Below are 27,320 nucleotides of genomic sequence, written 5' to 3' on the forward strand. Positions count from 1 at the left end.
TAACTCATTCCATTATCAGCGGTGAAGTTTAACATCGTGAGAAGGGATTGTCCGGGCGGATGAGAATCGGCCTCGTATATCCACCAACCCACATTTGCAGCGTGGTCGAGGTCTTTGCCCAGCAATGGTATATTAACAGCCATTAATTTATGTATGTATATGTATTGATATATATTAGAATGTATATTTTTTAAATCAAGATTATTATTACACCTATGATGAGAACACATAGAATCACCTAGAATCTTGATAGTCGCCGATAGCGTCTCGTCAGTTTTCCTGCCAAGTCGTCTCAATTCTAAACTTTCTATGTTTTCTACGCCTTTCCTAAGCTTTCATTTAACATCACTTATTAAAGTGTTACTATTAAATACATAATTAAAAAAAAAAACATAAGTAATAAAAATCTATTTGATTATCAAATTAATAGTCAAGTCACATTTATAGAATATTTATGTACATTAGTTGCACCATTTCTTGTGAACTTATTTAATGAGACAGCCCGTGATAAATGAATCGACTTACATATCTAGATTTTACGACGTATTTAGACCTTACCTTAATTGACTATACGTTATTTAGCATAAATATATTATTACATATATTCACTTAAAAATATAAAATAGAATATGTTTTTTATTTAGTAGAAATTTGAATTTTTTCATGCGCTACCTGATTATAGTAAAAAATATTCTTTGCAGAGGCGAAGTCCCCAAACATTTTAATTGAGGAATAATTGTTGTACCCGATAACTTTGGAACAGTATGCCTTACACATAATAAATCTATTTATAAACGCAGGGCCGTATTTAGGGGAGGGCAACCAGGGCAACTGCCCTGGGGCCTCCACATGAGAGGGGGCCTCCACATGAGAGGGGGCCACAGTTTTCAGCAAGTTAACAAATACTGAGATATAGTCAAAAGTTACCGATACAAATACGAAACAATTCATAGCTTACTGATTGAAATAATAAAAAACTAATTAATTCATAATAATATAATTATTAGGGTGTTCACGCTTCTGTTTGTCTAGGGCCCTCACTGTTTTGTGGCCCCGGGGCCTCCACACCTTTAAATCCGACTCTGTATAAACGTTTACAGCCTACATATGAACAGCCTTTATATAGCCGTACATACGAAATGTTTAAAATGTTGTCCGAAGTAATTGTTTTCTTGTATTTTTTTGTTCTGATAGAGAACAGATTATTTCGCAAATATCACGTATGAAGCAAACACAATGAAGATGAAAAGATGAAAGGGTACTGTCGAGATTACTTACATTATTTTATTAAATTAAAAAAATAGTTTTTTAATAAAATACATTTTGTATAAACAGGTTTTAAAATCATTTCATATATTTCAATAATGAGCTATTATATATGAGTATATTGAATAAAAGCTCCGGAATAATAAGAATAAAGTAGATAGCCAAATTCTATGAACAAAGTCGCGTATCCAGTTAGTCAAGAATGCCACTGTTCTATCAATCAAATGTCGCCTAACCTTGCATTCACTGCAACAATACCGCACTTCCATTGGTCACTTCACAGCGTGACAGTTCGGGTCACGACCGACCAATCATAGCCTGTCATTTTGTTAAATGTACAAATATTTTTCAATTATCCGTGCACCGCCTGACTAATGAGTAGCGGCTCGTTTTGTGAGACAGCTCTCGACGTATTTATTATATTCTAGTTTATCATAATATGATATAAAATATATTTTTGTTCGTTTGTTTTTTTATGGTACATATGACGGACGAGCATATGTGCCACCTGATGGTAAGTGATAACCATCTCCTATAGACAATGGCGCTGTAAGAAATAATAATTATTTCTTCAATTACCAATGCGCCACAAACCTGGGCAAACTAAAATGTTATGTCCCTTGGTGCTGTCTGGCTAACTCACTCACCCTGTTGTTTGGCGCTGGAATATGTAATATATCTGGGTAGATCTGATGAGTACCCACTCTTCAGATCTACCCAGATGGGCGTGCGAAAAGCCATACCACTAAGGAGCTTGTTTTTATACTTTAAATAGTATATGCTTATACGCTTATTAGCTCGATCTCATGGCTCATGAATCTGCATGGTCCAATGTTCGGATTGATTTTTGGACAACAAACTGAAGAGGTTGTTTCGTAAGCTATTTCCAGCATAATATTGCCTTGTCTTGCTAAGCAATAGGAGTTCTACAAGAGCCTTATACTTCGGAAACGATTCACTGATGCCAGTACCTTGATGCACACTAGTCTTAAAAGTTAAGAGATGAACGCATCTGATAAAGTGGAACTTCGAATCTAATTACATCATTAACCGAAAACAACTTCACCGCGATGAATCAAGAAACTTTGAATCAAGATAACATAAGTTTCATGAGGCAGAACGAAATACATACAGAAGAATCGGATATCAACAGAAGTTCCATAATTTGATTGACCGCTTGCAGCCCATGTACACCGCGATCCAAAATCTAACACCACTCTCATATTTAACTTATCTTTAAGTAAATATATTGTTTGTGAGGAATACATCTGTATACCGGTAAATTATGTTACCATTTCTTCTATATTATAAGTAGGTAGTAAACTTGAACCCACAAAACACAAGCAAGGTATTTTTTCCTAGTATACTATTAAAACAGATGAATCAAACTAGTGCTCTGACATCAGTTGTGGTGGTGAGCCAACGTATTAAAGACGAGAAATCCAGTAATTTGTTTTTATTATAAAATTGGTAGAACAGGCAAACCGCAAATGCTTCTCACCTTGGAAACTAAGTTATTATGTCCTTTGTGCCTTCAGACACTGACTTATTCACCATCCAAACTGGAAGCCCTTCCACCAGCCACCACCTTAAGCTGACTATAATGACATGATCATTTTTTATTCATTATTTAATTACAATCCTTATTTCACTAAACTTAGCTGACTAGTGGTATCGTATATATTATCCCATGCAACAATTAACGTAATTTGTTGATTATTAATAAAACTCTTATTAATGTTTTATAGTAATTTATGTTTTAATTAAGTTGGTCCCAAGCTGTTGGCCAGCAGTGTATGTGATATATGATACATTAATTAACACTTGGAAGGTCGCTGGCGACATGACTGCGGTTTTGTAGCGATCGTTATTAATTATGTCTCAAGCCTGATATTAGAAAATCATTAATTATTTGAAATCTTATTTGGTGTTGTTACAGATTCATTAAACTTATATATAAATCGGATTGAGACATGTGGGTAACTTTATAGCCCTACAAGTTTAATAATTAGCTCCATATGTTTGTTTGTGCATCTCATACGAATCGATAGACGATATATAGAGAACCTTGGTTTTTTTATATTTCGGGAATATAAAAACGTATACTAGAAACAAACTTTTTTCTATTAAATAAAGAGCTTCTCTTCTTGTGATGCGGAAACTGATTTTGAAATTAAATTAATTAATTTAAAAAAACTAGGTATATCTTAAATTGTCGATGAAGTACTACGTACTACGTCAGCAGTAAGAAATCATACTTATGTTGTTATTATGTGTTGTTTTGTTTATTATTATTATTTAGTCAAATTCTTATTCGTTTCGCATAAAACTTTCGCATTGTGAAAAATAAAGAGTGCGAAAACGTTGATTTGGCATATCATACTAATTTCTTAGTTCTATCAATGGTATGTTCAAATGAGTCATCTGATGGTTAGTGACCACCACTGCCCGGAGACATAAACCAATTCGCATCCTAGCTGGGAAACTGGGATGCTATGTTCTTGTAGTTACACTGGCTCACCCATGCTTCAATCCAGAATAATATTGGTCTAAATTATTATCATTGTATAAATTTTAATATAACGCGTGGAAAGTCGGTTCATACAGCTGGTGTGATAGTTGTATACAATAAGTTTCTACGAATTAAATGATCATGAGAATATAAAGACCATACCACATTACACAACTCCATATAAGACTGATGATTACAACACATTGACAAATGATCTCGAATCGGCCAGCATCCTCCGCTGTAATTAAATACAAGAGTAATCTGCGATAATAATCGTGTTTTCGATTATTTAGAACAGTTGCCCGTCAAAGCGTCATCGATCAGAGGCTTAGAAGGTTATTTGAGAAGTAATTGTTTATATGTTACTGTAAAAAATGTATAATATGTTAATAATAATAATAAGCTACTGTAACTATCCATATATAGTCTTTGTATGGTTGTCCGATACGATTCGTCTGATTTTTTTATTGTGACTGTACTTTAGTAAGTTGTTAAGCTTCTGGCTTAAATTCTTTGACCTTTAATATGTAAACCTAAGGGACGGGCTTTACTAATCCGGATTAGATTCTACCCGTTCGAAGTTCCCGGGTAGAATCTAATCTAATAGAAGTTCGATGTTTGTTTGTGTGACCTGTACGCAATGCGAAGCCATTGAATTGAAATATGAATGTTTCTGGAATTATAAAGTAAATAGCCTGCAAATTTCGTGACACTGGACAAAGATCTCCTCTCCTTCTACAGAGGTGTTTCCTTAAAAGCCGATCACTATGAATAAATACATGAATAAAATACATGGCAATTTGGTGGTATTAGCTCGTCATTGGACCCATAAGTTCGGGTTTAATAGTTCAAGGCCATCGCAGCTCTAAAACAGTAGTACTTATTTGTAAAGCAACCGTGAACGCCGAGAACGATGGTTACACTAAATATAGATTAAAAGCAACCTTTGTTTGTAGCGTGTACCTCAAGCATCACGGTCTCTCTGTTTAATTTAACAATTGCTTTTTTTTTTTCGAGGAACAACGCCAAGCAAATATTGAGCAGATTTTGATAAATCATTGCGTTGCTTTCGGTATAAATTGGTTAAGTCTCAATTTAATTGGTATATGTCATTGTTGAGTTTTTATTAGAAGCATACATTAAAGCAAATAGGTAATATCAGTTTTGCTTGTATTATTAAATTATTTTTAGTATAGTCTGAATAATAAAAGTAACAATTAAAGTGCCAACCCTAATCTTAAACAAGCCTCTTAATACTACTGTATTGTACTGTCAGCCAAAGCTTCGATTTGCTTACTGATTTATGATTCAACGATTCGTTGATTTATGATTCAGCACAATGAATCAGCCTAAATGATGGCAGATCTAATAATTCATGTCGATAACTCGCTTAGATAATTTATATTTCGGTGAATGTTTGTGGTAGTTTAATTGGACTTTTTGCTTTTGAGATTAATTACATTGTATTGCAATTTAATTGTGTATATTTATCGACAGTGCAGACAAGATGGGCAAAAATTTGATCAATAGATACGTGAAATTATTGACAAGGATGCGATAATCTTAAAAACTCGACGTAAGTAATTTTATTAGCAGTATCTACTAGATGTCCGTGTGTGTGAAAAATAATTAGTACCTAATTTTATTTTCTGAAACAAGTTTAGAGATATTTATTATTATTACTACTCGTCGCAAGGATGGAATGTATTGAAAAAGGGAGGTCAACATTTAAATGGTGCAGCCATTTATTTGGCCGCAGGTTTCGCAGCGAACGATTTGCACATAACTTGGAATTTATGAAAGCGTCTACAGATATTCTGCTTAATGAATATTGCTTATCGACTGGTTAGACGAATGTTGTTAGCTCGGCAAGTATACGTGACAAAAAATAATGAATGTATCAAACTCAGGTAGCTTTTTACCAGTAATTTGTTTTAAGAGCTATCTTATATACATATATAATATCGAGATTACCACTTACAAACACACACATTTATGTTATCGAAGCGTTTTAATAAAACTAATTAAAATAATTACTCAAGCTTATATTGTCAGGATCACCTAAAATTTCAGCTTGTTGAGTTGAGGAAAACCACTTCAGATTCAATATCAAGTGTAGTAAAAAGGCTCCTCAAACACTATAAAAACAAAAACAAAAACGATCAATTTTAAATGAAATTCGAACTAATAAAAACCCTTACCCTTACTTTTACCCTAAGGAGTGGTATTTTTTACAAAACTTATTCAAAGTAACAACATTTATATTCAATTTTACAAATATGTTTACATATTTTAACGGGGTTCTGAGATAAAAAATAAAATTTTAAGGAATTGCAATCGAATTGAAAACGTCATTATATTTTTAAGTCGGTTACAAACAGGGACTGTAGCTCATTAATGAAATAACAAGGCGTCCCGTTGGTCTACTTTTCTCGCAGAGCAACGAAAAGCATAGAAACGACGATGATTGACGACGATGAGTGTTCATCGTGTCAAAAATGGATGTTTTTTTCCTTGTATAATATATCTTCAACAAAGACCTTAAATATTGTGTCACGTGTTTTAGTATGACTTTGAATATTGGTATAATATGCCATTTTTATATATATTTTTTGTAAATATTATCGAGCCCGTTTGGGTAGATATCTTCAGGTATTTTACAGTTAAACAGCAACAATTAGATTGTTATGCTAGATGGGTGGGTGACGGTTATCATCAAAAGGCCTATTTATATGTTTATTACTATTAAAATTTATTTGTTACAGTGTTCCGATCAATTTTAAAGTATGCCATGCGTTACTTAACAAAGTAAAATATAGATTGATTGATGCTGGAATCCAACAAATCCACCAACCTGCAATGGAACAGGGTGGTGGAATATGTTCCAAACCTTCTCCTCAAAGGGTGAGGAGGCCTTTAGCCCAGCAGTGGGAATTTACAGGCTGTTGTTGTTATTGTTGATGCTGGAATCGATACCAAAATGTTAAATATGGAATCAAATCAAAATATATTCTTTATTCGAGTAGGCTTTTGTAAGTACTTTTGAATCGTCATATAACAAGCTGTATTATGTGAAGCTACCACCGGTTCGGAATGCATATCCTACCCAGAAGAACCGTCAAGAAACTCAGAGAATTATTTGGCACATTTATTAAAATATTAAGATTTATTGGTGCTTGTAATATTTATACATCGCTCCATAGATCTTTGCCAATGCCGCGGACATGCCACATCTGGAACAATCTTACATCTATGACTCTCAGCAGTCAGGTGTTGCCATAAATAGGCCTGACTAACTAGCCTTATCTTACTCCTTCATAATAAATAACGTCGGCACAGCCGTCTGTCCTGTTCGACGTATGCTTAATGGATAAATATTTTCTTAATATATTTCCATGAAATTATCGAAATACAAGTTTTGATTAACAGTAATTAATTAGTAACACCCACCAGATGATATCAGACATTAATAATATTGCAACTGAGGGATATTACACTAATGCATATTGCGTTCATGTTTTAATACGGAAGGAAAGTATAGGGGGTTTTGCAATAACAGTGTGTTTACGACAGTACTCTAAATAAAGATTATAAATTATGTTTTAGTTGTATTATGCAGAACACTTTGACTCAAACTCAAATAACTTTATTCAATATAGAAGTATTAAGCTTACGTATTGATGGTTAAATGAAACAGTACCACCGGTTCGGAAAAGAAAATAATCGTCATTTATCAAACTATATTAAGTAGAGCTATCACCGGTTCTGAATGCATATTCTACCTGAGAAGAACCGGTGAAAAAATCTCAGCGGGTTTTTTTTTTAGAACTGAAGACTGAAGACTTTTATTAGAACTGAAGTTTATTGTTTTAGATACTTTTATCGATTAACATGAAACAGTAAAAATTTTTATCTTCATATTAAGATATTAAGTATCAATTGAAATGTCTGTGAGTGTTATAATACCGCTCATATTTATATAAAGATAATCCTTGTCGGTGTTACGCAATCAAACTCAAGACAATAGCGCGACGAAGTTTCGTAAGAGCTTTCAAGCGCTAAGAATTACGTAAACTTGCGACTGTCTTAAGTCGGTCTTAGTGCGTGTAAAACAAATTTAAAATCTTCATTTTTTTTTGTCAATAAACCAGAGTAAGTATAAAAGCTTTGATTTAATTGTGCATAAATAATATCATCAAAATTAAAATGGTACAGTGGAATCAATAAAAGGCACCTTGGATAAGTCCTCTTTTGCATCGAAGAAGAAAATTTGAGGCTAAATATTTCATGCTCTTGAATAGTTGACAAAAGGGTTTTAGGATGTATGACCCTGCACAAGATGAATTATAAACACAAATGAAACACATTAAAACTCATTATTCGTTGCCTGGATGATGATACATGATATTTGATTTAATTTCACGTTTTCTATCCACTAGGCAAATTCCGCTCGTTTCAAATATCTAGAACACTTTGTTGCTGAAATTATATTGACTCGAATTGTTTTCATATCACATAAAATATGTGTATTTAACTTTACAATAAAATGTATTTGAAACTTTTTGGTGATGTATTGATGCTGTGGGGGTGTAAGGAATAGTTTACACTTCCTCCAATGTTGCCAGTAGGCATCACAGCGGATGAAATGTCCCATTCGATAGTTTACCAATATTATTTTAAGAAAAAAATAATTACTTTACCCGAAAAAAAATATGTATGTATGTATTGGTACCTTAATAACTTTTGAATTATTATTATTTTATGACAAGACTATTACAAAATATATTTCGTTGATCTAAGATAATATTTTTTAACTTTAAAGTAATTATATCGAACAGCAAAATAATTACTTATGAAGTTAATTACAGCATTTGGATTGCACAACGTTTTACAAAGGCAAGGACGATATAATTTTATTTAAAAAATTGTATAAAAGTTGCAAGTCTGCGCTGTGACATTGAGGTTAATCTTCGGGTCACGCGCGGAGCAATCAACAGTATCCATGCATTCAGTTTAATCGACATCGATAAAAGATTATAAATTGTATAGCACACTGATTATCACTACATATTATAAAACAAAGTACCCCGGCCACGACTGTCTGTCTGTCTGTTCGCGATAAATTTTGAAAGTACTGAACGGATTTTCATGAGGTTTTCACTAACTTACTTATTAATCCCTTTGTCTATACAAAGGGATTAATAAGTAAGTTTTTTTTGTTTATATACACAAAAAAATTATTAAAGTTTTTTGTGTATATAAACAAAAAAAAGTTTAAATAGAACGACAATTCTTAAACATTTCGAAAAGGGCTAAACTAAAATAAAAAAAATTATGAATAAAAGGCGAATGAATATTAATGACATCACTAATGTTATAAAAAATTGTTCATGCTCGTTATATGCAGATGACTTAAAAATTTACAAAACAGTAAAATCAGTTGATGACATTCAGTTAATACAGGATGACCTTAATAATATTATGAACTGGTGTGAAGTCAATAGTATGGCTCTTAATACTAACAAGTGCTTTCATATAAAATACACGAGGAAGAAAAAACCGCTTGTCTCCAGTTATTTTATTAATAATGTAACCTTAAAAGAGTTATCTGAGATAAGAGACTTAGGAGTTACTATTGACAAAAAGTTAAATTTTAAATCACACATAAACAATATTGTTGACAAAGCTGCAAAGTTCTTGGGATTCATTAAACGCAATACTAAGGGATTTTCTTCCAGGACTAAAATTATTTTATATAACGCTTTCGTAAGAAGTCATCTTGAATTCGCCAGCGTCATTTGGAATCCTTTTTACAGCTCTAACTCTCAACGCGTTGAAGGAATACAACGTGCATTTACTCGACATTTGGCCTTCCAAGCCAGCGGTTTCTCACACAGGCAGCCATACAATCAGCGACTAGCTGAATATAAATTAATGTCTCTTCGAAATAGGCGGGATATTCTCGATCAATGTTTTTTGCATAAAATTATACACAACAAGGTTAAGTGCTGCGACCATTTACATCGAATATCTCTTACTGTTCCTCGCAAACATCCCCGAAGTTACATAACAAAAATATTCCATACTTCTATCACGAAAACTCGTCTTGGAAAAATGGCTCCGATAGTGCGCATATGTGCTCGACATAATGAATTGACAAAAGTTATACATGGCATTGACATCTTTCATGATAGCTTCATTGCTTTTAAAAAAAAGCTCATGGATTACTTTTTATTAGCTAAATAGTGCGTTACATTCCTGTTATTTTTTTTTCTTTTTTTTTCTGTTATATTATTTAGTTATAGTTATTACGTTTATAAACGACGATAGCATAGGTCATTTTTTTTTTAATTGTATAATATGTTTTATTTTCAACTTTAAACAAATATGTTGACACGATACACTATGAATGTTATGTACACTTGTAATCGATGTACATATCAGAAGTTGTTTTTCTTTTGTTGGATGTTGTGTAAGCCATCAATTAATATGTATATTGTTAGTGTACTTATTAAATAAATAAATAAATAAATATTTAAAAAAAAACTTATGTCAACCCGTGCGAAGCTTTCCGCTAGTTGCTTCTAATTATATTTCGCTTTGAAGAGTGAGCAAGTATAACATACGCAAATGACATATTCAAATCAAATCAAAATCGAAATATACTTTATTTAAATAACCTTTTAACAAGCACTTTTCATTTCCGAATTTGAAAACGCTACTTAGGCTGATAACTACCAGACCAGGTAGATATGACAAACTGTTTACATCACTTCCAAGCTTACACCACACGTTGAATGACTATATCTAAAGAGTATCAATTTTATTTATAAGTCCTCAGATTATCATCTCATTTTATTTTATTAAGAAGGGCCGACATAGCACACAGGATTAAGAGGAAAGGTGGCGTTTTGCCCATACAAACGTTGTCCATTAATTCCTCTTTGGATATTGAGATTAGAGCACTGTTTTTTTTAACATTGATATACTACTGCGGGTATCGATGTTTTTCTTTTCATAAATAAGGTATTATAAGAATTAGGATCAAACCAGTTTGGCCGTTGGGTTATCGAACCACGATTCAAACCCCATATCAGTAACAATATATCAGCTTGTCTACTTTTAGTCCACATAATAGAATGTGGGCTCAGCTTCCATTTTTATTGAATTTAAAACACGAATGATGTAGGCGGACGTCATAAATAAGAACATGATTATAACTTATACGATCCATAAATACTGAATCAATGGTGATATTAAACACTATAATGCGCGCTCGTTTCAAAACAAAATACCAATTATAATTTATGAGAGCCGCATTAACATTGATCTAAATACAGCATCCGTCACAAAGGGCACACTTCTGTGCCACATTTGAATATAATAGCGTTTATCTATATATCTATAAATAGAATCGTTAAAGTGTCTGTTTATGTAAATGCATAGAAGATTAATGATGATTGAATGTTATAAGAACCCGATATCTTGTCGAGTTATGTCACAAAACAACGTTAATAGGGCCAGTGGTTGCATCGCTGGTTCAGTGGTGTATAAAGTAGACGGAGGTTCTAGGTTCAAAAACGCCGAGTCTGATCAGAAAACGATCATTGGTAGTTTGGAGTTTGACAGTATGTATAATCTCATCAAGTGAAGCTTCAGCTATCAAGTAAAGCTGTTGTTCTACTAGTTTTTTCCTTTCGTGTCGGAAGTTTAATAGACTATTTGACTGGTTTTTAAAATCAATTTTATAGTATTTAGTAGAGCTTAAGAAACCCAGTAAAAGTTGTTTTTTTATTATTGTACACGAAAAATATCATATTAAAATTTTCATATTTAAATAACGCGCGAAAACGCTACTTGGACAATATGGCGCTGCAATGGGGTCGGTGACGTCACTTTGCTATATTTTAATCTGTGGTAAATATAGTAGAAAAGCAAGGTTGGTTTACAAGAAAGTGACTTCATCATAGGCCCGGCCAATCAGGAGCGTTTTGTGTCACGTGACAAACGTAAACGTGTCAGTAAGTGATAGTGCCACGCTGTATACCTTCGGGTTACAGCCGAATGGGCCGGCACGCCCGGGGAAGTACCACTCTCTCACTTAAAATCGGCGTAAAGTGGTAGCTATGCTACCGCGTTTCGCCCGGTAAGTGAGAGTTCCGGAGGCCCAATCCCCCTCCCCCCCAAAACTTGATGGTTGTGCAGAATATGGTTAAATTACCCCAGGAGGGTACCACCAGCGACAGCGGTGGAGAATCCCTCTCTGGGCATCCATGCTCAGGACATACACCACCTGAGCAGGGATGCCCAGGCTGCCCTCCGAATTCTGGGGGGGGCAATTTTGCGCTCGCCACTGTTCGAGGCAAGCGGAGCAGGCATCATAAGGCAACCCCTACCACCCTCGCTGTGGACTTCTGCAACATAAGGGGACTCAACTCTAACCTCAACGCCGTTCACTACCATCTGGAAACGGCGAAGCCGGCCTTGCTCTTTCTAACCGAGACCCAGATATCTTCTCCTGCCGATACGACTTTTCTTTCGTACCCTGGGTACAAATTGGAACATTCCTTTGTGCCACGAGCTGGGGTATGCGTTTACGTCAGAGATGATATCTGTTCTCGACGCCTCGGCAGCCTTGAAGGACAGGACCTATCGATTATCTGGCTGCGTGTAGACTGCGATGACCATCCGCGAATCTATGCGTGCCTTTATAGGTCCCATAGCGGCAATGCCGAAACTGACCGACTGGTTGAGCACGTCCAATTGGCTACAGATTCCGTGCTGCAGCTGATTCCATCCGCAGAGATCATTATTCTGGGCGACTTTAATGCCCATCACGCTGAATGGCTCGGCTCACGCACCACCGATCATGCGGGTAGATCTGTTCTGGACTTCGCTCTAGCATATGATCTGACACAACTGGTCAACTCGCCAACACGAATACCGGATGTGGAGGATCATACACCTTCCCTGTTGGACCTTCTGCTGACTTCGCATCCGGATGGCTATCAGGTTACCGTCGATCCCCCTCTGGGCTCGTCGGACCACTGTCTCGTCCGGAGTATAGTGCCGGTTATGCGGTACTCACGGCCTCGCTTTGTTGGGTGCCGCCGAGTATGGCACTATAAGTCAGCAGATTGGGATGGGATGCGGTCTTTTTTTGCATCTTACCCATGGGGGCAGATTTGTTTCTCGCCGGATGATCCGAACGCTGCTGCTGACTCTGTTGCCGATGTGGTGCTTCAGGGTATGGAACTATTCATTCCTTACTCTGCAGTACCCATCGGTGGCAAGTCCCAGCCTTGGTTTGGTCGCTTCTGCAAAACGGCATCACGCCGAAAGTGGGAACGCTATCAAACCTGGGCTAATGCATCTGCGTCTCGTGATATAAATACCAGCGCATTCAAAAAAGAATATAACTCTGCCTCTAGGTCCCTCAAAAACGTGATTGCTAGGGCGAAGACGGAGTACATTGGCAGAATTGGCGAGAGACTGGTGCGCCTCCCTTCAGGAACACGTGCGTTCTGGTCTCTCGCTAAGGCTGTCTTAGGGAATTTCTGTCAGCCTTCGTTTCCATCTCTGCACAGGGACGGTGAGTCATTGGCCCATACCGCGAAAGAGAAAGCTGATCTTTTAGGCTCTCTCTTCGCGTCGAACTCGACTCTGGATGACCAAGGAAAGTCTCCACCGACAATTCCGCGGTGTGATACCACGATGCCGGAGGTTAAATTCCGGCAAAGTGCAGTTCGCAAAGCACTTCTTTCCTTGGATATTCATAAGTCGAGTGGACCTGATGGCATCCCTCCAATCGTGCTACGGACATGTGCTCCCGAGTTGGCACCGGTCTTAACGCGTCTTTTCCGGCAATCCTACACATTAGGCGTCGTCCCGAACTCCTGGAAGACAGCTTTGGTGCACCCGATCCCTAAAAAAGGCAACCGCTCAGATCCGTCCAATTATAGACCTATAGCCATCACCTCCTTGCTCTCCAAGGTAATGGAGTCCCTTATTAACTGCCAGCTCCTGCGGTACCTAGAGGAGAATCAGCTGATTAGTGACCGCCAGTACGGTTTCCGTCGGGGTCGCTCAGCCGGTGATCTTCTAGTTTACCTTACTCACAGGTGGGCTGAAGCAGTTGAGAGCAAGGGGGAGGCATTAGCAGCCAGCTTGGACATAGCGAAGGCCTACGATCGCGTATGGCACAAAGCGCTTCTTTCGAAGCTTCCTTCCTATGGGCTTCCCGGGAAATTATGCAATTGGATTACCAGCTTTTTGGCAGATCGGAGCATCAAGGTCGTTGTCGACGGTGCATGCTCTGACTTAAAATTCGTCAATGCTGGTGTTCCACAAGGCTGCGTTCTATCACCCACTCTGTTTCTTCTGCATATCAATGATTTGTTGCAAATCGGGAACATTCATTGCTATGCAGACGACAGTACCGTTGACACCTTATACACCGGCCGCGCTAATATTTCTCGGGAAAACGTCGAAGAGAACCGGAACAAACTTGTGTCTGAAATCGAGTCTTCATTAAACGAAGTCTCGAATTGGGGCCGGCTAAATCTAGTCCATTTCAACCCCAAAAAGACGCAAGTTTGCGCGTTAACCGCTAAAAAAACACCATTTGTCGTATCTCCACAATTTGAGAACATTCCGATAGCCGCTACAGGTAGTATCGGAATACTTGGCGTTGATATTTCGAGCCTCGTTCAGTTCCGCGGTCAATTGGAAGGCAAAGCCAAATTGGCTTCAAAAAAGCTGGGTGTGCTCAGCAAAGCGAGACAGTATTTCACGTCGGCCCATCGCCTAAAAATTTACAAGGCGCAAATTCGGCCTCACATGGAGTACTGCTCTCACCTCTGGGCGGGTGCTCCCCAGTACCAGCTCCTTCCATTTGACCGCATTCAACGTAGAGCGGCCCGAGTTATCGACGATCAAGCCCTTTCCGATCTCCTTGATCCTTTGGCTTTGCGTAGAGATGTTGGATCACTCTGCATCTTCTACCGAATTTTTCACGGGGAATGTTCCGAGGAATTGTTCGGATTAATCCCGGCTGCTGAATTTCACCTTCGGACATCTCGCCAAAACTCTAAGTTTCACCCGCACCACCTTGATGTCCGGAAATCCACAACAGCGCGATTTCTTAGACATTTTCTGCCTCGCACAACTACTTTGTGGAACCAGCTTTCGCCGGCGGTTTTTCCGAACCGATACGACATGGGAACCTTCAAGAAAAGAGCGTACTCCTTTCTTAAAGGCCGGCAACGCACCTGCAAGCCCCCTGGTGTTGCGGATGTCCATGGGCGGTGGTAGTCACTTTCGATCAGGTGAGCCTCCTGCTCGTTTGCCACCTATGCCATAAAAAAAAAAAAAAAAAAAACGTTTGAAAAAATGCATTTTTATTTATTTACTTTTGAATAAATTAAGTATTATTTTCAACTTTCGTTAGTAAATAACCATTTTTAAACTCATGATATACTGTGATTTTATTTTTCGCATTGTCAAATAGCCTATTTAATAATAGTAAAGAAATAAAGATTTGATCAATATTACACAATAATTTTTGTTATTATTTATATGCACTGTAATGTTTTTGTTTCGGTCAAACGAATTTATTCATCGATATGTTACTTGTCTAGGCCCCGTGGGTGGTATTTCTTTATCGAGCAAGAATAAAACATGTATGATTACAAATGACATTAAAAATATTTTAAGAATTTAGATGTTTAATATGTTATGGCCTTTAATATATTAATGTTATATTGCAAAATATTTTTATGCAAACCGTAATTATGATAGTTATTGCACAAATAAGGTTAATTAATATCTTCAAATGATTTTGCAATGAAGCTGTATAAAAACATACTTAAAAACCAGTTGAAAAGGAATACAAGTGATTGGTTCCGTATTCAAGGAAAATGGACAAAATTTATTGTAGTGTAAATACTAAAGCTAATTTAAAAAAAACGGTATAAACCGGAGCAAGGATTACACTAATTACACTTCAATTGTAAACTAAAAGAGAGGGGATCTTAATTTTCTTATTGTTTCAACATTCATCTTAACAGATGATTGCGGGTTCAAACCCAACCAACCACTAAATATTCGTGTGCTTAATTTGTGTTTATAATTCATCCCGTGCTCGACGGTGAAGGAAAACATCGTGAGGAAACCTGCATGTGTTTAATTTCATTGAAATGCTGCCACAACATGTGTATTCCATCAAACCGCATTGGAACAGGGTGTTGGAATATTTTCAAAATCTTCTTTTCAAAGATGAGGCCTTAGTTCAGCAGTGGGAAAATTTACAGGCTGTTGTTGTTGTTTAAACTAGATATGACCCCAATTTGTACGTAGGAGTATAAGATCATTTAAATAGTACCTTTTTCGAACGAATAAATTTAATAAGGTTCTTGACTTTATTTCTTGTTTAAATTTTAACGGTACCCTAATAGTTTTGAATGAGGTCACCCCACACGTGACACATTTGAGTCAAATCGTTATCTAGATTCATGACACCTGATAGACACCATTTACCGGACATGCGACATATGTTAGCGACATCCGGCATTCTTACATTGACACCTTGACCGCCGGTTACCGGGCTAAAGGGAGTAATGTATTTAATTTTATTATTTCATTTAAAATATTACTCAGAGACATTAATTACAACATTAATAATGTAATATATATTAATTGTTTGCTATTGATAATATTTAAATTAAAGGTTCATATTGCATATTTATCAAAAATTTAATTCAATTCAAATTTTATGTTGACTTTTAGTGTATATTACAATTAAACGTGTAAGTATTGATTATTGATCTATATAATAATAATTGTATTTGTTAGCTGTTAACATCATTTGACCGTGTTATTTATCTTTATATATTTCCTACGTTATAGTACCTGTCACTGGTTGCGCTGTTGATGCACTGTTTATGTCCTGCGATAGTCGGCGAGTACCTGCATCATAGGATGCTCAAGTCGAGCATATTTTAAGACAAATTCGTACCGAACTTGATTCTCAGTACTCTTCCGCTTAGTTATGCAGTTAAAAACAGTAGGGACGAAAGCACATTAAAAAAGTTGACACTTCGTACCAGTCATATTTCTTGTGCCAATAAGAGATATTGCTTTAAAAACCAAACAAAATACGATGATGTTTATGACCTGATGAGTGATTTCGATCAAGGGGAATATTCTTAGGGACACGAGCTAACTATAAAGGATATATAGGGCACAACACAAGTAAGTGCGCAATACACTCTATTATCTTAATCTCACAATGGGACGGTAAATGCAACATGGTGGAGAAATCCCAAACGCACGACCAACGGGCTCACGTGGCACAGGACTGCAGACAGTTCCCATTTCAAGGCTTCTTCTACGAAGAAGCTTTCGACGAAAAAAAAAGAATATTTTTTTATCGGTCCCATCTGATGTTTGAATCCAGGACTTCAGAATTTAATGTCTTATATATGTCAAACAGCTGATGGTCGACCAGACACGTAATATACACAGCTCAGCTCATAACTGTCTTTAGGGCATAATCTTACGAGTAGAATTATATAAAATTAAACATGAAGTAATATAAACCTAGCGATAAAAATGATAACACATTACAAATTTACTAATAATTTACAAAATCCGTTATAATATGTCCAACATTATTGACTATGCGATAAAATAATTGGATTTTAAAAAGTGACACACAGTTATAGTGTTTCAAAAACATATTAATTTGAAAAAAAACAAAATACTATCACATCTCAATTGAATCACTAGTATAGGTATAGTGATTAGGTATCACTATATAATCATTCGTAAATAGAGTTCCAAATATAAGATAAAAAACAGCAAAACTAATGAATCGGAACATTATAATGCTATATTCAAAATTAGTTGTCGCTCGCGTTTTAGGGATTTAGTTGTCAAGTGTTAGGCAAAAAAAGCCTATGTCCTTTCTCGGAGTTCAAACTTGCTTTATACCAAGTTTCATGAAATTCGGCTCAGCGATTTGGTAGTGATAGAGCCACAGACAGGCAGAGATACTTTCACATTCATAATATCTAATGAATAAAATCATCAGTAAAATATAAAAGATTTGGGTAACCTCTCACATTGGCAACTTTAATTTATATCGCTGCGTTCGGTTTAGTAGATTAAGCGAATCAGTGTAACAAGTATTAAGGAATCATAGCATCTTTAATAGATTGTCAGCGCCCATGTACAAGAAATAGAAAAAATAAACCCAACAAAAACAACTATTAAAAAATAAAAAGCTTGCTGTATACTCCATGCGACTGTATGTCCCCTAGCTTGCTTAATCTCCATACTGATTACACTAATAACAGTGTTATAGATTGCGTACGGCTGTACGTTTTACACGTAAGCCTTAATATATATATTTAACATATATAATTACTATACAGCGTCTGACGTCACTATTAATTTAAAATAACTGCAAGTCTAGCTCGAGGCGCGTGATTACTGTCAATGCGTGACCTACATTTTAAACGAGACTCGATAATCTAGATTATGTTGGTAAGTCGACTTTCAGATTTCAGAAGTTTTAAGGGTTTCTAAGACAAATAAATACACGTTGAAAATTTAAAGAACAAACGATTATAAGAACAAAAGAAAGATTGATAAAATAGTTCAACTTGGGCATATTTTTTTCTCACTGGAGAATAACTCTTACTCATTTTGCCCACGTGTAGGGGGTATGTGGGACTCACCGGCCGGGATAGCCTAGTGTTGGTAGTGGTTCACCAAAATATCCACTAAAACAGTCTCTTCAGGGATTCTTCTACTTCTTTGTGTGGCCCACACGGGATTGCTTGCGCATGCGGCCTCGAATCCTTTGGACATACGACTCAAAGTAATGACAATCTATATAAGTAACCCTTACCCTGTTAAATATGAAGTGAATAAATATAAAAACATATATATTGAAGCGTATTTATATACAAACAAGGATAATACAATAAAAGCAACCATTATACCTCGTAACATGTAAACGCGTGATCTGATCGTGTCAAGAGTTTACAAACACCTCGGGACATCACGATCGATGTTATCGTATTTAAGAAATAACTACAGTGTAATAAAGTAGCGTTGAACATTGGTGGTATCTATATTTCAAACCGCTTAGCCCATCTCCTAAAGAATATCCTATCCGTACTAAAAATCTATCTATTTTTTATGCAGCAATTATGCAGCAAAGAGCTGAGATGGCCCAGTGGTTAGAAAACTTTCATCTTAACCGATGATTGCGGGTTCAAACCCAATCAAGCACCACTATATATATATATATATATATATATATATATATAGATGCTTAATTTGTGTTTATAATTCATCTCATGCTCGGCGGTGAAGGAAAACATCGCGAGGAAACCTGCATATGTCTAATTTCATTGAAATTCTGCCACGTGTGCATTCCACCAACCCGCAATGGATAAGCGTGGTGGAATATGTTCCAAGCCCTCTCCTTAATGGGAGAAGAGGCCATTAGCCTAGCAGTGGGAAATTTACAGGCTGTTACTTTCACTTTAATTATGCAAATTTATTTGAATCCCGCTTAAGTTTTACTGCATTCCTATGTTTTCACGTTGACATACTATCGGATATATTTCTGAAATTCATCAGTTTTTTCATGGCATTTTATCAAGTTTGCGATCTCTTACGCAAACTTGTACCGTTAAGCGAGTCTCTTGAGTACAGAAAATCTGTCGCAAAATACACCATGCGGAGCATTTTTAAATTAATCGTACAGATTTAATTTAAAATCTTGATGTATACGTATTTAAATTTCATTATTAATTAAAGATCACTTTCTTTACGCATTTTTCGCTAACAGTTAAATCTGTCAAAATGAAACAGGCGTCAGGTTGAAAATGAAATACAAAATGACAATTTTTTAAGCAATTTACAAGTCAAACGTGTCAGCTAGACACAATCCCAATCTCTCGTCTTAAGTATTTACACGGTCACAATGTTACATAATTGTTGCTTATATTTTTTTTTTAATTAAAAATCGTGGTGAGTCCTCCAATTAGTTGATAATTGACACGATGTTGTAATACGCAAGGCTTTGCCAATCTTATTTTTATATTTAATCTATTCGAAGTAACAAAATAAGTTGATACACTTTTTTGCAAGCACACCGAGAATGGTACACTGACTGATCACTAAATATTTAACCGCCAAACTTAGTATTGAAATTAACTACTGAGTTTCTTGTTTTACTCGGTAGAATCTACTTTTCGACCGGTTTTAGGTGTACTTTTAGCACTGATATATGATGATTTTAAAAAGATCTTAAAAGCCTAATTGAAAAAGAATAGTTTGATTTTGATTGATTTCGTCGTATTACGGCTTGAAGAGTAAGTGACCCTGTGTATGTACAGTCACAAGGGGCATAACGTGTTAGTATCAAGGTAAGTTAATGGCATATAAGCTAATTTCGACAGGCGACAGTGACTAATTAACATCATAAGGCATATTGTCTAGTCTGTTTTCTATTTCTAAACAAAAATAGTTCTCATATCGATGAAATAAAATCGATGTTCACGTATCGACATAGCAACACTAATTAGACACGATCTGTCAAGTGAGCTGTCAAAGCGATGTCATGCGACACGTGTCAAAGCGATATTTTACTTTAACACTCGATGACATCCGCCCACATGTGGGCCGCATTCCTGCAGATATTATAGACGCACTAAGTGGTATCAAATTTAACAATAAATTAATATTTACAAATGTAGACATGTCAAGTGTATAGACTGTAAATTTCCCACTGCTGGGTTAAGGCCTCCTCTCCCTTTGAAGAGAAGGTTAGGAGTATATACACGCTGCGCCAATTTGGGTTAGGAGATTCGCATGTTGCACAATTAGATACATGCAGGTTTCCATAGGATGCATTACTTCACCGCTGAGCACGAGATGAATAAACACAAATTAAACACATGAAAATTCAGTGGTGCTCGCCCGGGTTTGAACTCGCAATCATCGATTATGATTTACGTGTTCTAACCAATAGGCCATCTCAGTTCTGTGTGTCGGTTAGCCGTTAATTACATATATGATCTGTAATGATCTTCTTATAACTGATAATTGCTAGAAATATTGAAGAATTTATTCATTGAATTCGATACACGACAAAGTAATTATAATGTGGGTGTCAATATTGAATCACTAAAGTAGATTTATCACTGCAGAGTATATTAGAGGTAATTACATACCAAATATAAATATTCCGTGCTGCAAAAATAATCATACCGATGATAAACGAGCCATTATAATACGGTAACTAATTTCTAATCGAGTTACCAGGTTTAAAAGTTATGTCTTTCTATTATTAAAGTCTATTTATATCATGATAATGAAAGCCGCTCAGACAGCGACAACGCCCCTCGCCCCCCTCCCGAAGGAGAGGAGTGAACGATCATCGAGGACTGACGGCCGAAGCCGCCGTCCGCCTCACGCTCAGGGCGCCGCGCCACGTCTCCTCATCGCGACTGGTACGATCACACGTGGTGTGTTGATCTCGTGAAGAGCTTACTATAGAAATGATCCTATGAAGTAAGGTCTTGTCGGAACTAACATATTCAACGGTAGTCATTCGGCAAGTAAGAATTCGGTCAGCGCGATTCAGAAACGCTGTAACCTTGAACTGCGACATCTAACGGTGTAAAAGAGAATCTCTTAGTCGTCAGCTGATTGAGTGTATAAGTGACATCTATGGACTTAATTTAAAAGTACGTTGTATAACTCGACAATTGTTATCGACAATGCTTGAAGCGAATAATATGACTTAATACATATACAATTACTATTACTAATTACTTATACAAACAAATTAGGAGACAACGTAATGACTCAGTTGTAACCCTACTTATTCTATCTCCTGATAAAAAAAGATGGATTAAAATGGATAATTATGGTTCTGAATGCTTTACGAAGTAAAGGATTTGAAGTTGGATGAATTAATATTAAAAAAAATCAGAACTGTTGAATTAATCATACAACTTATAAAATTATTCCAACAGATGTCGCTAGTAAACCAAAACATCTGAATACAAATTTTTTTTTCTTATTCACCGTTAGATGTCGCTGTTCAAGGTTACAACGTTTCTGAATCGCGCTGGCCAAATTCTTACTCGCCGAATGACTACCGTTGAATATGTTAGTTCCGACAAGACCTTACTTCATAGGATCATTTCTATAGTAAGCTCTTCACGAGATCAACACACTACGTGTGATCGTACCAGCCGCGATGAGGAGACGTGGCGCGGCGCCCTGAGCGTGAGGCGGACGGCGGCTTCGGCCGTCAGTCCTCGATGATCGTTCACTCCTCTCCTTCGGGAGGGGGGCGAGGGGTGTTGTCGCTGTCTGAGCGGCTTTTATAAAATATTATTGCATAAATATCTCGAATACTTTGAAAATAAAACGATATAACTGCTGCACTTTGTAAATTTATTAACCACGTTATAATGCATCAATAATCCTTGGCTTTAGATCGATTATTTGTGCAGCGCGGAATTTTCACATTTGTTATGTAGTTCCACTAAACTACTCTGCACTAAGCGCCACCACCTAAGGCCATAATTTGGACCGTAATCAGTAGTGTTTTAAGGCTTGTAGCATAGCAACTATTGTTATCAATTATTAGTTGCGGATTGATAAATGTTGAAAATGCTTTGCTGTCTCTAAAAACCCTGCAGGTCTACAGGAACTCTATAAGCCGAATTGTAACAATCTCATTATCCACAATATTCATTCGTTTTACACTTACCCAACATACGAAAGAACATAGATAATATTATAAAATGTGACCTTAATAATGACTTCATTTTTTCTTTTATCTCTGCATAAATGAAAGATTTTTGAGGTGCAAAGCAAAAATATAATATTACAGCGAATAGATAAGCTCCTTGCTTCTTTATGTCCGTTAAAATATGAGATAATCTTAAAATAAACAGGATTACATCAAAGACATTGTGACTTCGTGCTGAGGACATACATATATTTAAACTTACCACAACGCATCTGTAGCGACGATATTGTCACGGCGTACGAAATTGAGTATCTGAAAGTTCAGCACAATGTACACCTTATATATTAATAGCGTAAGCCGATTTTTATCCCAGTGCTTAAGGGACGATGCTATCGCCTTTATATATAAAAAAACCGCTATCTACTCTTTTTGAAGAGCTCCATGAGATGAGCAGAAAAATGAAAGGGATTCTTGGATTTCAATTTACTAAATTATTACAATTTGAAAAATAAATAAATTTTAGAAAGTGGACAAAAAATGTTCTTGGCCGGTATGAGTATAGCGAAAATAAGTGAGGTACGTAAACAAAATTAAAAATGTCCTATAACCTACGTATACTATTTGACATTTAAAATTTCATTTAAAATAAAGTTTCATAATTTTGACGACAAATGTAGATGATGATGAAATATTTGCAGTTTATGAAATGAAATTAAAACAAAATCTGTCATCACAATAATTATTCGCAGCGTACCTACCAGGTCCAATCTAAACTACTCAAATACATACAAAAAATCATTGAAATCGGTCGTTTAGAAGTTCTGGAATATACACAAAAGGTTTATGAACACAAAGATGCATCCTGAACCACTGTTTATTATCGCTATTGTATATATATAATCTTTAAAGTACATAAATATTACAATGACAAATCCTGGCAAGACTTATTTAATTCATGTTGTCTCGTGAGGAAATCCTATCCCATGTGTTCACCGACTCATAGTGTGAACAAAGTTCCAAATGCTTCTATCACAAGAGAAGTATTCTACTTAGTATGTCAGTAATATCTTGCGTACCGTTGAATATTATTCTTAGTTCTTGTAAGCCTTGTAAATACAGTGTCTATTCGATACTGACTTATGCCACAGTACAATAAGAACAAGTGCAATTTCGAGCATATAATAAAAATATGAAGGTAGATTTATATTATGTTCGACGACAAAGCAAGTGTTTATTAAACATACCACGTATATGTCAGTGCTAATTGTTGAAAGTCTTAGTGTTAAGCTTATTATTATTCATTTAAACTTAAATAATTGTAAGTATTTTCTTGTCTATTGTGTAAAAGACAAATAACATTGATTTTGAACTGTAGAAGAAAGTAATTCCATCTTTAAAACCATATCAGTGTCAAGTATTCTTCCCATTATTATTGAAAGGCTGTAAAAATTGACCTCAGGTAATATCATAAATTCAAAAGTATTAAGCCTTTGTTACACTTCGTACCTTTTAGACTTTATGTAGCCCTTCCGTCGATTCCCCTTGTCTCTTGTCACACACAACCCCAACCGATGACGATCTCAAGGTCAATAGGATCAATAATAATAAACAATTAAGTAAGCTAAATAATAACAATTTTTTTTAAATTTTATAATGTAGCTTGTTCCGCAAAGAACCTTCGTTAAACAATGATGCTTAATAATGCAGCATTGCGTAATGTTATGTAGTTAAAAACCTTTCTCAAAATAGTTAATACAGAGCTGGATTTAAAACTTGGAGACTATCTTACCTCTAATATTACCAAATACAACATATACAAATCTTTATTTTTTATGCTACAGGTTTGCGAAAGAGTGTATGGGCCACCTGATGGTAAATCGTCACCTCTCCCCATAGACATCGGCTTTGTAATAAAGATTAACCATTCCATACATCGCTAATGCGCCACAAACCTTGGGAACTAAGTTCGTATGTCCCTTGTACTTGTAGTTAGCTACACTGGTTCACTCACTCTTCAAATTGGAACACAACAATACCAAGTACAAAATAAATGAATTAAAAGTAATATTGTTTGGCGGTAGAATATCTGATGAGTGGGTGGTACCTACCCAGACGGGCTTGCACATAGCCCTATCATCAAGAATATTCATGAATATTCATTGTTAAAAGTCTTCAAATGAGAGATTGTACTTATTTTGTAGTTCTAGCGTAAGATGAACAGTGCTCAACATTTATTTACAGACTAAGTGATAAGAAATGTAATGAATTGTTTGTATTGCAGGATCTATTGGAGAGGATATTTCGATTATTCGACGTGGAGAGGCAAGACCACCTCGTGCAGGAGGACTGGATCGAGTTCTTGAAGGAAAGATTAATGTAAAGTATAATAATAATACGTATTATCTAAAAGGTTACAGTAAATTAATGTTACAGTAAATATATCATATGCAACACTTTGTTTCTACAAAGTCGTACATTTAATTTCTAAATCCAACCTTTTTGTTATTGCTGCGATGGCGTTAATATGTAAGTACTCAAAATATTAACCATAAGGGCGTCCAACAAGATACAAATTAAAACATAAATCAGTCTATACTTTGGTTAATTAAAAAAACTACTGAATATATAATAATAATTTGTATTTATATCTAATCTCGCTCAGTGATAACTAAGATCAAACATCTTAAGAATATGCTATATGTATTTTGACCACGAATTCGTTTGACCAGCATTGGGCGTTAAATTAGGAAATTTAAAGAAGTATTGAGATTTTTAGTTTTAGGATACCATTTCATAAAATTATTTTTATACTTTTTAAATCTTCATGGTTAAATATCATTTTATATCAAAAGTACCCTAACAGTTATTTTATTTAAAGAGAAGAAAAACAACTGGACTTCGTGGAGCAAGTGGAAAGTGTAGCGTACGTGCTCTGCGGGGACGGCGTGATCACACTGGACACCTTCCAGCTGATATTGAAGAACAAAGTGGTATGTTACAAATGTTTATTTATATCGAAACGAAGAAAACGTCTTGTTTAGTTGATCTTACTACTGATTAATAGTAATACTACAGAATACAGCGGCTGACCTAAATTAATCAAAGACAATGGGATTTAGTCGTAGAAAATTTTACTTCTTTTTACAAATCAACAACAACAACAGCCTGTAAATTCCCACTGCTGGGCTAAAGGCCTCCTCTCCCTTTAAGGAGAAGGTTTGGAACATATTCCACCACGCTGTTCCAATGCGGGTTGGTGGAATACATATATGGCAGAATTTCTATGAAATATGTCACATGCAGGTTTCCTCACGATGTTTTCTTTCACCGCTGAACACGAGATGAATTATAAAGACAATTTGAATCAGCGGTGCTTGCCTGGGTTTGAACCCGCAATCATCGGTTAAGATGCATGCTTTCTAACCACTGGGCCATCTCGACTCATATCTACACTAACACTATGAATGCGAAAGTAACTGTCTCATACATCGTCACGCTTAAACAGTTGAAGCGATTTTTAATAAAAATGAAATGGGAATGACAATTTGTGTGCTGTAGACCAAGTTTTATTAACATCGACGATAAAATCGCAAGTTAATTAGTTTGTAATTTTCTTAGCTAATGTTTGTGAAATTTGATTGTTAATTAACTTAATTTACCTAATCACAGGTGACAAACAAACTTCTGAGAGTGATCGACACCGATGGTGACGGATACATCACAGCGGAGGAAATCATGGAGTTTATCTCCGCAGTGTCTAGCAGCAGGTACCTTCATGACAACTATGTCATTGTTATATTCTTTATTGCACTAAAATATGTTACAATTATTGTAAAGTAATATATGTACAGGCAAAGGTGGACTTATCTCTAAAAGATATTACTTCCAGTCAACCTATGGAGGTGAGTGACAGGGTGATGTAGCGGGCAAAATAGTGCAGACTGTAGTATAGAAAATATACAGAAACATATGAAAATATAAATACTTACATAAATAAAAATATAATACATAAAATACATACACTACGTACATATATTAACTATATATACTATATACATTTATACTGTCATTTATACTATTAAAACAAAATCCCTTGCCGCTATCTCTCCCTATGCATACTTATATATTTAGAATTAATAAACGGCTTTTGATACGGTTTTTTTAATAGATAGAATGATTCGACAGGAAGTTTTTTTGTATATAATTACATGGACAATATAGTAAAGAAACACTGATAATTTTAGATGTTTGTAATGTGATGTCGTAAATAAACAAGTTTTGAAGTATATTTAGTGTCAGCATTGCACCCTTGCAAAGCTGAGCGGGTCAGTCAACTAATAAATTAAGATATACAAAAGAGAGCAATCCGGTTTATTTATAATCTTAGAGCTAGAGACTCTCTTCTGGATGTTTTTAACAGAGTAGGAATACTCACTGTTGCGTCGCAATATATTTACAACAATATCATGTATATTCACAGTACCATTGATCACTTTGATAAAATCAGTGATAATCATTGTATGTGCAGTAGAAGTAAGGATAAGCTTATAACGCCAAGTTTCCGACTCCGCAAAGTCAATAAATCTTTCTTGGGGCAAGGTATCCATTTCTATAATAAAATTCCGCAGACATTTTTAACTTTGCCGTCTCGTAAATTCAAATCGTTTATAAAAAATACATTGGTAAAAAAGGCGTATTATTCGATACAAGATTTTGTAGATGATAAAAAAGCGTGTAATTAATACCTGTTGACTT

The 27,320-nt window shown here is 35.7% G+C and overlaps 1 protein-coding gene and 2 non-coding genes across 4 annotated transcripts in view; 2 read left to right on the forward strand and 1 right to left on the reverse strand.

The window, feature by feature from the left end:
• Window positions 1–27,320, forward strand: part of LOC124539360 (NADPH oxidase 5) — an 82,021-nt gene that overhangs the window by 32,433 nt on the left and 22,268 nt on the right. For both annotated transcript variants that reach the window (XM_047116731.1, XM_047116732.1), the window contains exons 3-5: window positions 24,847–24,941; window positions 25,444–25,555; window positions 26,235–26,332. In XM_047116731.1, the coding sequence (XP_046972687.1) occupies window positions 24,847–24,941; window positions 25,444–25,555; window positions 26,235–26,332 (305 nt within the window). The remainder of the gene's footprint in view (window positions 1–24,846; window positions 24,942–25,443; window positions 25,556–26,234; window positions 26,333–27,320) is intronic.
• Window positions 21,177–21,380, reverse strand: LOC124539491. Its single transcript, XR_006967039.1, has one exon. It is a non-coding gene; the product is annotated as a small nucleolar RNA U3 (small nucleolar RNA).
• Window positions 21,986–22,189, forward strand: LOC124539490. Its single transcript, XR_006967038.1, has one exon. It is a non-coding gene; the product is annotated as a small nucleolar RNA U3 (small nucleolar RNA).

The sequence above is a fragment of the Vanessa cardui genome, chromosome 22 (genome assembly GCF_905220365.1).
Source record: "Vanessa cardui chromosome 22, ilVanCard2.1, whole genome shotgun sequence".
Lineage (NCBI taxonomy): Eukaryota > Metazoa > Arthropoda > Insecta > Lepidoptera > Nymphalidae > Vanessa > Vanessa cardui.